Genomic DNA, 12,103 nt, shown 5'->3' with positions numbered 1-12,103 from the left:
AGCAATTAAAAGAGGTTTCTTTTCTCGAAGTAGAAGAAAGTAAAGCAATCGCAAGGCCGTTTCAAATTCATCGTCGCGTGAGGGTCGTCCGTTCCCCTTGATCCATCCTTAGCCCAGAACAGTAGCAACATTGAAAAGTGTCAAGCGACCAAAAACTCCATCCTGACCATCCTCTCCTGACCTGTCCTGATTGCACAATTTCATCTTCCCGTCCGTCGTTCCTCGACGTTCTGTGCGGTTCAATCTGATGACTCTTTGTAGTCACTGCTTTGTTATGTCATGCAGTCGTCAATCATCTTCACGTTGTTCATCTTCGTTCCTCGCTCGAGGCATAGATAGCACGTACTACCACCTGCTGCTAGCACTGCGGCCCATGCTCGGTCTTGCGGGCGGTCCCATGTTGCGTCTCACGGGACTACCATTCGCGCGATTTGGAGCGGGCATCATCGTCGAACCAATTTTGCCAAAATTCTGGAACAGATCAATTCCTTCTTCGCTGCCGTCGCTGTGAAGATCGACACCAAAGAGGTGAGAGACATCGTTCTTCGTGGCTTCGTGTTGTGACATGCTGTTGATAGTGTTGAAGTTTTCGGCGCCGCCAAGGTTGGCGTCCAGCCAGCTGAGGTCGGATGTGGAATCGTCGCCGGGTTGGTGGACTTGTTTGAGAGGCGAGTCGAGAGTAGGCATTGCTCGCATTGGCTTGGAGAGGAATGGTGAGAATGAGAATGGGCTGCCGTTCGTTGCGGTCAGCATTGGGTTGTTGCTCTTGGAGCTGCCAGTGATGTCTGCCAGGATACCCGTGCTGGTGGCAGCGCGGGCGAGAGAAGGTCGGCGAACACTGCGCTTCTCGGGCGAACCGCGAGTGACCAGCTCTTCCGGAGCATCGATGAAGATATCAAAGCCGGTGTTGCTGAACGTCATGTTGTAGGCGCCAGGTGTGTCGGCAAGAGGCCTCCACGGAGTTTGACCCTGCTTGAGTGGCGAAATGAAAGGCGTCAGACCGACGGGATGCTCTGCTCCGAGAGTGAATGCCGGGCTCCATGAGTTCGCGTCGGGCATGGGACTGAACGTCTTGGCTGGGGAGCCCATCAGAGCCCGGACCCTGTTACGGTGATCTCGCAGGTTGGTGTTTGGCGAGACGGATGGTGGTGGCCGAGCTGGACGCTTGAAGACAACGGCGGGCGTGAGTGGATTCTCCTTGTGAACGGGTGAGGAGAAGTCGTTTTGCGTGCCGCGGAATTGAGGCTGGTGCTTGCTCGGACTGTCGAAGGATGAGCTACGCATGCGGGCAATCTCTGCTTCGGCGCGCCCCTTCTTGATGCGATGGGCTCGGATCTCATTGGAGTCTGCAGCGAGTTGTTGCGTGGCGCCACGAGCGGCAGACGACTCGATCGAGGACCAGTATCCGCTATCTTGAACACCAGCAAACTTTGCTCGACGACCAGCAGAACGACTCGACGAAGGCGGTCGTTGTGCTGCAGGTGGTGTGTCTCTGCGGTGTTGATTGATCATTGGAGGAGAAGAGCCAAGGTCGGCTGGTGGCGGAGATGAACGCATGTGGACGGGTGGCGGCGGCATGGCAATTGAGTCGTCAATGTGTGTCTCCTCGTCCTGAAGTGCCGGATCCGACGCCTCAATCGTGCCGTCAGACGAAAGATCCGCCTCATCTGGAAACTTGGCCGAGTCAATGTCTCGGGTGTCAGATCGCTTGACTGACGAGGTTGGTCCCATCGTGAAGTTTGAGACAGCTGGTGCACTCGACGGCCGGAAAGAGGCAGGGTCAGAAGGAAGAGATAGTCCATGCCCATACTGCGAGCCGTCTGGGTTCATCATCTTTCTGACAGGCTGCTTCTTTCCGGCCAGGAAAGCGCGTTCCTCACCAGGCTTGATAGCCCAGTAGTTGCCTTTGCCTGGATCGTCTTTCGGTCGCTCCTGCTTGATGAAGTTCTTGTTCAGACTGAGATTGTGACGAATGCTGTTCTGCCATCCACCTTCTGAGCCCTTGTAGAATTGAAACGTATCTGAGATCCACTTGTAGATTTGTGCAAGAGTCAGGCGGCGGTTAGGTGCGCGGAGAATTGCCATGCCGATAAGCTCTGCATAGCTGTGTGGTGGTTTCGTGCCGTCGTCTGAGAGTGATGGCATGTCTTCAGGATTTGGCAGGTCGAATGACCCATCCTCGGACATCCGCTGCTTCTTGACAACAGGCTTGAGAGGTGCCGATTCCACCATGCCGCGTTTCATTGGACCCTTGTAGCTGTAGTCGGCCTCGGAGGACATGTGGTGGTGGGAATAGATGTCGGAGGACATGTGATGTTGAGAGTGCGGATCGGAGGACATGTATGCCGGGTGTTGACCATATGGCACACCTGCGCCTCCACTTGCATGCATCATATTATCCATGTTCTCCTTGCCAACGGGCGCTCCATAACCCCAATACAGCGGCTTGGGTGCGACCTGCTGATTCATGTTGTAGAAGTTGCCGTTCTTCGTCGGTGGATTGGAGTGAAACATCTTTTCCTTTGGCGGCGGAATTTTGAAGTCGATGATGGTGTGCCGGCTCATCGGCCGTGCGGGTGAGCTGTCCTTCTTCGAGGGCGACGAGCCCGGGCGCGAGCGTGTGGATGGTTTGAATTGCTGATTGTGCTTGCTGGACGCGTCGCTCAGAGGTCCGAGAGCGTTTAGCAGGGCAGATTCGACGTCCTGGTCGGCGGCGGCGGCATTATACGCGGTGCCGGCGTCGTCCTCAAAGACTTGGAGCGGCGGATTTCGGCGCGTCGTTGACATTGTCAACGGCGAGTATGGTTGTTCTGGGCAATGTGGGATGCAAGAGCGGTGCCAATGACGCGTTGGGCTCGTGGTTTGATGACCTTGTCCGACCGTTGGACGTGGATTCCTGGTTGACGGATTTCGAAGGTGGGCTGTGAAGTTGAGAAGATGGGGTGCGTCGGAAGCGGGCGGGCAGATCGAGCGCGATTATCCCAGCGCGGGTATCACGATAGTGGAGAGGAGAGGACTCCGGGCGATGGGGTAAAATTCTGTTTCAGGATTGATTCATTAGTTGGTGATCATGCCGGGGTGGTCGGGCTGCAGAAGCTGTGAAGTTGGACGAAGCAATCGCGCATTGATCGCTCATGATCGTGCCCGTTCCCTGCACTTCTATTCCAGCCGGTCTGGATCGTGAAGTGGCTTACCTCGTTCTGGCAATTTCGCCAGTGGCTGAGGAATGCGGCGGTCGAGAATGCGGCAAGACGTTCAAGAAGGGTGAGGTCAAGAAGGTGGTAGACGGTTGACGTTCATCTCGCGCCTCACAAAAATGTCGATTTGAAGAGAGACTGCAAAGATCGAGACGCGCGCGCGGGAACAATGGACGATTTGACTCTTGGACTTCAAGGTTTCTGCTCTCACACCACTCCGAGCCGAAGAAGCCCGCAAGGAACCTTCCTTGTCAAACGCTACCGCCTGTCAGCAAGGGAGCTGTCAGGGCTGTGCAGAGTGATTGGCAGTCAGTGCTCGAGAGGAAGCGCCCATTCCTTGCTGCAGCGAAAAGCCAGACCGCCCCACCTCCGGGGATAGTTCTACGCGTCGTCGAATCGTCGATGGTCACGTTCTCTTGGAGAGACGGCACGGCACACTTTTGCTGTCGAATCAACTCCACTTTGCGCAATTGCCCGTTGCGGCTGTAGTAGGTGGGGATTAGTTTGCACGTTGGAGGCGAGATGATCGCCGAGGGACTATGTAGAGACTTCTCCCAGTGAAGGTGCATCGTTGTGAACGGGAGAAGTCGCCGTCCATGTGCAAGGTGATAGTTCTACTGCAGTACCTGGTCAGGTCAGGCACATCGTCGGACAAGGATATACGATGCACAAATGCGACACCGCCGCATGCCCCTCGTTTCGTCCTGTCAGCTCGGGAGCCAGAAAGCGAGGTGGGATGCCGCGCCGTTGACAAAATGACGTATCTCTGCAGCGCGAACCGCACGCGAGAATCTTGGAAATCAGGTGATTCGGAGAACGGGAGCTGAGAGAACTTCATCTCGCCAAACGTTTTGGCTAGGCCATTTGCTGATCCATCGGCCGGAATTTGATGAAGAATTGATGAAGGTCGATCGGACAACCTCTTATCAACCGGATCTCATGGCGAAGTACGTACCTCGTCTGTTCTGCCCGTGACCATCGAAGCAGCCTCGGAATTATTCTGTGAAGATCACACACTGACCTCTTTCAGAATATCTCGCGTATCCTCAGCTCAGGAGGACGCCGCCAAGGCCAAAGCGATTGATCCGAACTACAGAATCACGAGAGCCAAATTGAAGAAAGCAAGGCGAACCGAAGCCAGAGAACTTCGACGCAGCGAGGAAGCAAAGGCCATACCATCACCAAAACCTACTTCACCGCCGGAACAGACAGCAGTAGACCGATCGGACCCCGAAGCCGTGAGAGCCTTTAACACGGCACAGAGGCGCAAGAAAGCAAGGGAACGCAAGGCGAGAGATCTGCAGCTTCTCTCGAATCCGATCCCCAAATCCTCCAAAACTATGAGGCCCAAAGCAGAGCAAATCGTTGTAGGGCCAGCAGCCGAGTCATTCGCGCAGAAGTCCAAGTCGGCGAAGAGACGCTCACGACAGTGTGCTCGGCGGAAGCTTGCTCAAGCTGCTGGGAAGGAGAACGGAGAAGCGAAGTGAACATGTTGGACCATCTGACGAGAATGTCTTCTGTGCGGTGCTGGAGAACAGGTCTACGAGGATGGGAAGAATCACCATCAAGAAGCTAGGGTTGCCCTTGAGCCGCTTGAACTCTTCCGCGTGAAGGGCTGGAGGCGATGGTCACGATAAGCAGAGGCTTAGCCGGTGTACCAACGACGACTCATCACCGAGCGCAACAAGAATGACCAAGCTCCAGCTGCTGCCATGGACAGGTGGGATGGAAGTCGTCTGTGGTTCCACAAGGAGGCACCGCGAAACTGCATGTGGGTATCGTCACCGCTTCCGAGATCTCTCGTACATGCCGAACCAGCATTGCTGGGCCATGATACGCCCAACGCCAAGGTATACACATGTACACGACAAACTACGATTACGCAAACCATTGCGATCAGCACTACATGCGAGCCTCCATCCCTCTTCGCTATCTTTTCCAGCTTTGACTATCTTGCACAGCCCGCCTTGGGTATGCCCGCAATGAAGTGAGCTTCAAACATGCCCAGTCAGTCCATCCTGACATCACAGCCTACGCTATATCTTCACATCATCCAGACGCCATCGCCTGTACCCGATCAAGACAGCATACTATGTATCGTCACATTCTAATACTGCCCGTACTCCCGCTCCAATTCCTCTTCATCCCTATCATCACAGCACACATTAGCATAAACGAACTAGTGGAGAACGGAACAGAGATTTAGCAGACTCACCACTCCTTCTCCGGCTCTGTTCCCACATACTTCCCGTCCGCATTCTTGATAAATCTCTTCTTGTACTCCCCTCTCGGCATCTTGACCGCTTTGTAGCGCTCCTCCTTCTCCGCCGAATGATCAAGACTAGGCGCTACACGAGTCGAGAGCCGTCGCAAGAAAGATCGCTTTTGTGGTCTGGTAACACAAGACCGTCAGTCTGAACGCACCCTCCCAGCCCAGGCATTCGCTCTACCCACCGTCCCGGTAAATCCTCCGCTCCAGTAATCGAGTTCTTCCGAAATCGATTCGTCAATTTGACCGTCACGATGATGATGTCGTCGTCGGAGAGTGGCACATTTGCACGGTCGATCACCGGACTTCCCATGCCGTACGTCCTCGATCTCATCAGTCCTCCAGTCGGCATCGTTGACGTGTACGCTACCGGTACGGTTCCAATACTGTAGTGTCGGGTTACGAGCGTGGGCTGGGGTGGTGCTGTGACGGGACTTTGGCTTCGGCTGGTGGTGTCGGTGTTGAACATGCTATCTTGTCGTTTTGGTGGGGTGGAAGAGCCGTCGGTGGTAGCGTTGGGAGCGGAGGCGGCGGGAATGGTTGCGAGCGGCACGCTGTTTGCACGACGTTTTTGTTGAGCGGCGTAGGGGTTATTGGAGGCAAGAGTTGGTATGGATTTAAAGTCGGCCATTATATCTGAACTCATGATTGTGTGTTGTTTGTTTGAGATGTTTATTGTAATGTTGGATGTCGATGGACGATGCACGATGGCAAGGCGGTCCAGATTTCCTAGACGAGATCTTCCGCCACTTTGAGCTGTTGGAGTCTTGTAGATGGACGAAGAGATTCACGATCGATGAGAGGATTGGCAGTCGGTATGTTGGTTTCTGGGATTACGCAGCTCTGTGTCGCGGTATCGCCAGAAGTGGGTCAGATATCGACGAAGGATGAGATGGGAGTAACAAGAATGCAGAATGGTATACGTAGTAGAAACAAGACTTTCTGCGAAGACGATCCTTGTGCGCGTAATGCTTCTTTATTCCCAGTTCTCGGTACTTGTCACAGGCCCTATCGGATGACAGTCTTACCGATGAAGCAGGGCCGGGAGGGGAAGCGCCACACGCTGCACTACAGAATATGATACCGAGCTGGAATGCTTGCCCCGCGTCGACTGGTGATAGAGTTCCATCAATTCAGTAGCGGTCGGGATGCCGATTGTGGGATCATGGTGGTAGAGTTGCAAAGCGGGAGGGATCGGAGCTCGTGTAGAGATATCAACGACTGGGCGGATCGGAGACTTCCACATCCAACGCAATGTTGTTGAGAAGGATGGCGTGAGGTGAGGTGAAAGGTTTTGATGGGACTACACATACAAATCAAAATTTGAAGGCCTGCTCATCAAATTGCCATGTCGATGCCATTCTCGTGGAGTTCACCACCTTTCCCTCAACACAATGTGGAAACCTCCGTTCCCTCAGCAGGCTGCTCGTAGGTCGCACAATGTGCAATATGCGTCCATCGAATGATGCCCGATTGAACTCGATCTACCGCACAGCACCTACTACGAGACCTCAGTTCCAGAGCGGCTGACACGCATGCTGGCAAATAGGACTTCTCCAAGTTCTTTAGTGGACTCAGGCGAGAAGAACATGTGGCATCAGCTCTCGCCCTCGACAGTGCCACTGATTCTGGCATCTGGAATCAAGATGAGTCTTGATCGAAATGCTCCTGGTCTCACTGGCCACAGCCTCAGACGTGGTACGCAATGACGGCGTTCTCTTCGCGGAGGTCGGGAAACGACGCAGTCGATGTCGAGCACGAAGGCATTGCATGACAAAGCTGTGCATCGGATACTGTCCTACCTATCGTCACGCGCAACCTCTGTTCAGAGCACCAGATCCGGATCGCGGCACGCACTGGCTGCAGTGGTCTCCTGGCACGATGGGCTTTGCTCGCTGATCGAGTGAACGATCTGTCGCGGCTTGGCCACCTGTTGCGGCTTGGCTACTTCGGACTCCAACATGCTCACGGCGACTCGTACGCGGCCTACGATAATCTCATGAGCCGGCAGGATATTCAGGCAGAGTCGAGTGGATCGTTAGAAAGGAGAGACATGTTCGAGAAGGATAGAGGCAGTCCTGATCTTGGAATGATAATATCAAGTAAGTCACTTTTTGCTCGTCTTGTGATGTCTGTCAAAGAGGACCATCCCACCATGACCCTCTCCATAGAATTGTCGGGGTGGGTCTACAGCGACATGCCTTGTTGTCGGCGACTGACGGTGCCCTCGGCTATGTAGCGACACCAAGCGACGCGAAGCGCATCGTGTGGCACGCCGTATGTTACCCCATACATGTGGAGTCTACTGCAGTACTCCGCACGCCTAGACTGCATACCTTCAACGCATGAATTTGCCCGTGAGTCCTGGCAACGTTTGGCCTCACTTGCATCTCGTTTTCTGCCGCTCTATTCGCATACAACATGGGCTTCCAACGGGCGCCGGAAGACCGGCCGACACCGCCAGAAGTGTACAACTGGAGAGTCTACACCTCTGCTATCATCATCTCGTTCGGCGTGCTCGCTTATGGCTACGACTCGGCGTTCATCGGGACGACCATAACTCAGCATGCTTTCAAGAGAGACTTTGGGCTGGACACCATGACAATGAAAGAGCGGAATGCTGTCAGCAGTAACTTGACGAGCATATGTGAGTGAAGGCAGTAGGTTCGGCTTCTAGTCAGGAGTGCTAACATGGAATCACAGACTCCGCTGGAGGATTCTTCGGAGCCTTCTTTATGTTCTTCGCCCTCGAGCTGCTCGGTAGGTGGTGGACCATCGTCCTGGCAGACCTCATCTTCACACTCGGAGCCATTCTATGCACTGTACCAACTAATCAGATCGGCCTCGTCTATGCTGGACGCCTGCTGACCGGTCTTGGAGTTGGAGGAATGGCTGCAGTCTGCCCAATGTACATCTCCGAGATGTCTCCTCCCGCCATTCGCGGTCGTTTGACCGGATTCTTCGAGTCCTCCTACCAGATCGGAGCCGTGATCGGATTCTGGATCAACTATGGCATCGTCCACACGATCGACACCTCGTCATCAACAGCCTGGCGCATTCCCATGGGCGTCCAGCTCGTGCCGGCCGGCATGCTAGCAATCGGCATTCCGTTCCTCAAGGAATCACCCGTATGGCTGCTCAAGCAAGACCGTGACGATGATGCTCGGCAAGCCTACAGCTACATCCGCGGCCTACCCTCTGACCACGAATACATTGCCCAAGACGTCCAATTCGTCAAACACGAGATTGAAAGCGAGCGACGGACAGCATCCCACACCGGCCGACCTTCGTTCAAATCCTTTCTCAAAGACGCCACCCATGAGTCCTTCATGAAGGGTATGCGCAACCGCTTCGGGCTCGTCTTCCTCATGTTCATGTGGCAAGCCTGGTCAGGAGCTGCTGCTATCAATTATTACTCCCCCACAATCTTCTCCTCCATTGGTCTCACCGACACAACCCTCTGGACCGGCGTCTACGGCCTAATCAAAGCGATCGGCTCCATCATCTTCTTCACCTTCTTCATTGACACCGTCGGCCGCAAGACTCCCTGGATCGTCTCCTGCCTGGCCTGTGCTGCGTGCCAGTACTACCTCGCGGGCTACATCGCCGTTGGATCTCCCACTGCAGGCGAAGCGATGAGCTCCAGTACACAAGCGGGCGGCAAAGCAGCTACAGCGGCGATTATGATTTTCGGTGCGACCTGGTCCTTCGGTGCAAATGGTCTGCCGTGGATCATCTCGGCGGAGATTTTCCCCAGTTCGTTGAGGAGTATCAGTGGACCGTGGGCGGGGATGAGCGTGTGGTTTTGGACTTTCATCGTCACCAAGGCATTGCCGGACATGTTTACGAGCATGGGGTATGGAGTTTATGTGTTCTTTGCCAGTATGTTGGTGCTGGCGAGTGTTTATGCTTGGTACTGCATCCACGAGACGAAGGGACTGCGGCCAGATCAGATGGATCATTTGTTTGGGTTTGAGAGGTCGCTGCCTGAGTATGGAAGGGAGAGCGATGCCGACACAGGAGGTCGCTGGAACGAAGATGCGAAGGAGTTCGCTGTGAGGTTGGAACGGGTTTAGAGCATTGAACCGCAACAGATGAACAGACATCGTATTAGAACGCCTCTCAATGACTACATTTGAAAGACCTGGGCAGTACTACCCATCTCGTGTTGTAAGCAGTTCTGGAACCTGAACAGTATCATTTTGTGTTACATAGCTAAAGACATCATCAACACATCTAAAGCTTGGCCTTGCTCGCCTGCCTGTCCAACTGCAGAATGTCCCTGTTCTCCATTCCATACGCTCTGCACATCTCTGCAGCCTTGGCCTTCTGCGCCTCAATCTTCGCCAGGCAGTCCTTGCCCCTCTTGTTCTCGTTCCTGCCCAATTGGAGCAAGTGAACCTCATCAGGTCCGTCAACGATCCTCATTGTGCGAGCGTGCGCGTACATGTTGGCAAGCGGCGTCTCCTGGGACACACCGGCACCACCGTATGCCTGAATGGCATCATCGACGATCTTGAGGGTGATTCTGGGGATGAGGATCTTGGCCTCGGCGATCTCCTTGAGCGCGAATTTGGCGTCCTTGGTGTCGATCATGAGCGCGGCATTGAGCACTTGGAGACGAGCGGCGTCGATGTTGACGCGGGCGTCAGCCACGCGAGTGAGCATCACGCCGTGCTCGTGAAGCTGCTTGCCGAAGGGTGTCTTGCGTGGGTCGTTGAGGCGGGCGAGGGTGTACTCGAGAGCCTTCTCGGCCACACCGATGTTACGCATGGCGTGGTGGATGCGGCCGGGACCGAGACGACCCTGGATGACCTCGAAACCGCGGCCCTCGCCGAGGCAGATGTTCTCTACAGGTACGCGGACGTTGTTGAAGGTGATGTGGCCGTGTCCGTGAGGAGCATCGTCGTAGCCGAAGACACCCAACATGCGGTGGATGGTGATGCCAGGGGTGTCATGAGGCACGAAGACGACGGATTGCTGCTTGTAGACGCTGGCGTTGGTTGGGTCGGACTTGGCCATAACGATGTAGATCTGGCAGCGAACATCTCCGGCGCCGGAAGACCACCACTTGGAGCCGTTGAGTACGTACTCGTTACCCTCGCGCCTCATGGAGAGGGCGATGTTGGTGGCGTCGGAGGAGGCGACATCGGGCTCGGTCATGAGGAAAGCACTGCGGATCTTGCCCTCCAACAACGGCTTGAGCCATCTGTCCTTTTGCTTCTGGGTTCCGTACTTTGCGAACACCTCCATGTTACCAGTGTCTGGCGCCGCGCAGTTTGTGGCCTCGGAGGCAGTGTGGCTCTTTCCCAGGTACTCGGCCATCAGACCGTACTCCAAGTTGCTGAAGCCAGCACCCTCCTTGAAGTGGTTCTTTGGCAAGAACATGTTCCATAGTCCCAGCTCCTTCGCCCTCTTCTTGAGATCCTCCATGACTCTCGGATGGGCAGCAAATCGCTCGATTGTGGTCTGGCCGATCTGCTGGGCGTATACGGTATCGGCGGGAATGCACTCTTCTTCGACGAACTTCTCGACCTGATCGTAACCCTGATGTCAGTCTTGCTTCCTGCTGCTCGTCTACCAGCGCTGAGTGGTACTAACGAGGTCCAAAGTCTGCTTCGCGCGGTCCGACACGAATGGGCGGGCAATCATGGGGATTCTCTCGCTGGCCTTCTGAGCATTCTTGCCACCAACGAGGAGGTCCTCGCTGGCCTGGATCTTGTATGGGACGGACATGGTGGCAGTGCTGTGAGGTGGTAGAGAGGTAGAGAGGATATCGATGGGATGTATCAATATCAATGACAACTGGATATAGACCAAGGGAAGAGGGAGACCAAGGACTCTTCTACGGTCCCGCAGGACGTTGGCGTGCAGTTGGATGAGCTTCTTGCCGAGGCTAGTATTGACCGCGGGTCGGGGTTCACGGCTAGACAGATATCCTCTTTGGGACTTACGATACGCTAATAACGTCGGAGCCGAGCGTCGATATCGAATTACCACGGTGCATCGAGTCTAGCTCAGGGTTCTCGTGGAGCAAATGTGGATATTCTCCACGTGGAGTGCGATCGCATGTTTAAGACAACCACACGCCTCGTCCGTTCGGGCATTCTCTGCGACGACACTCCATCGATGTCAATATTCCAAGCGCACTGCTGGAGACCGACCCTCATTCATATGCGACTGTTAAGTTGGCGAAGGAGTTGTGAAAGACAACATGGGTAGAGCTACACGCGAACGCCAGACAGCTGACATCGAAACGCCGTGTCATTCACCCACGCGCGGTTGGCGCGGATCATACTCCTCGTATTGCTCAATCGGGCAATCGCTGCTGGCAGCACACGCCATGTATCTGTCCACGAGATCCGGCATCACTAGCTGGAATGACAACGGCTATGCTTCGAGGCATCCGGGAGCGCTGCTCTTCCCATGCTGACGCCAAAGCGCCACTTGTGCCGTGGAGAAGGCAAGCTCTATTGAACAAGTTTCGCGTTGTCAGGTGTGGCTAGCAGTGATCCTCTAACAATCACATGAGTGTTAAGTACATGATACTCCGCAACTTTTTCTCAGTCTGCGGGCGGTGCCAGCCATCCTTCAATCCTTCAATCCTTCAATCCACGGTATCCTGACACCCGCTTGG

At 54.7% G+C, this 12,103-nt stretch overlaps 5 protein-coding genes across 5 annotated transcripts; 2 read left to right on the top strand and 3 right to left on the bottom strand.

The window, feature by feature from the left end:
• Positions 1 to 29: 29 nt before the first annotated feature.
• On the bottom strand, positions 30 to 2,787 carry MYCGRDRAFT_110431 (uncharacterized protein; the record flags this gene model as incomplete). Its single annotated transcript, XM_003849968.1, has 1 exon — positions 30 to 2,787. One exon carries the CDS (start codon positions 2,785 to 2,787, stop codon positions 346 to 348), a length of 2,442 nt encoding a protein of 813 aa, XP_003850016.1.
• Positions 2,788 to 3,952: 1,165 nt separating this feature from the next.
• On the top strand, positions 3,953 to 4,684 carry MYCGRDRAFT_95127 (uncharacterized protein; the record flags this gene model as incomplete). Its single annotated transcript, XM_003850362.1, has 3 exons — positions 3,953 to 4,001; positions 4,057 to 4,144; positions 4,228 to 4,684. The coding sequence occupies 3 exons, from the start codon at positions 3,953 to 3,955 to the stop codon at positions 4,682 to 4,684; spliced, it is 594 nt and encodes a 197-aa protein (XP_003850410.1).
• A 724-nt stretch (positions 4,685 to 5,408) lies between these two features.
• MYCGRDRAFT_95126 (uncharacterized protein) lies at positions 5,409 to 6,097 on the bottom strand (the record flags this gene model as incomplete). The annotated part of the gene is made up of 2 exons (XM_003849967.1): positions 5,409 to 5,538; positions 5,652 to 6,097. 2 exons carry the CDS (start codon positions 6,095 to 6,097, stop codon positions 5,409 to 5,411), a joined length of 576 nt encoding a protein of 191 aa, XP_003850015.1.
• A 1,790-nt stretch (positions 6,098 to 7,887) lies between these two features.
• MYCGRDRAFT_74690 (uncharacterized protein) lies at positions 7,888 to 9,642 on the top strand (the record flags this gene model as incomplete). Its single annotated transcript, XM_003850363.1, has 2 exons — positions 7,888 to 8,113; positions 8,170 to 9,642. 2 exons carry the CDS (start codon positions 7,888 to 7,890, stop codon positions 9,540 to 9,542), a joined length of 1,599 nt encoding a protein of 532 aa, XP_003850411.1.
• A 13-nt stretch (positions 9,643 to 9,655) lies between these two features.
• On the bottom strand, positions 9,656 to 11,264 carry MYCGRDRAFT_74688 (uncharacterized protein; the record flags this gene model as incomplete). Its single annotated transcript, XM_003849966.1, has 2 exons — positions 9,656 to 11,001; positions 11,068 to 11,264. 2 exons carry the CDS (start codon positions 11,200 to 11,202, stop codon positions 9,703 to 9,705), a joined length of 1,434 nt encoding a protein of 477 aa, XP_003850014.1.
• Between the last annotated feature and the right edge of the window lie 839 nt (positions 11,265 to 12,103).

Source organism: Zymoseptoria tritici, chromosome 8 (assembly GCF_000219625.1).
Source record: "Zymoseptoria tritici IPO323 chromosome 8, whole genome shotgun sequence".
NCBI classification, from domain to species: domain Eukaryota; kingdom Fungi; phylum Ascomycota; class Dothideomycetes; order Mycosphaerellales; family Mycosphaerellaceae; genus Zymoseptoria; species Zymoseptoria tritici.
This window is presented reverse-complemented; position numbering and strand designations above follow the sequence as displayed.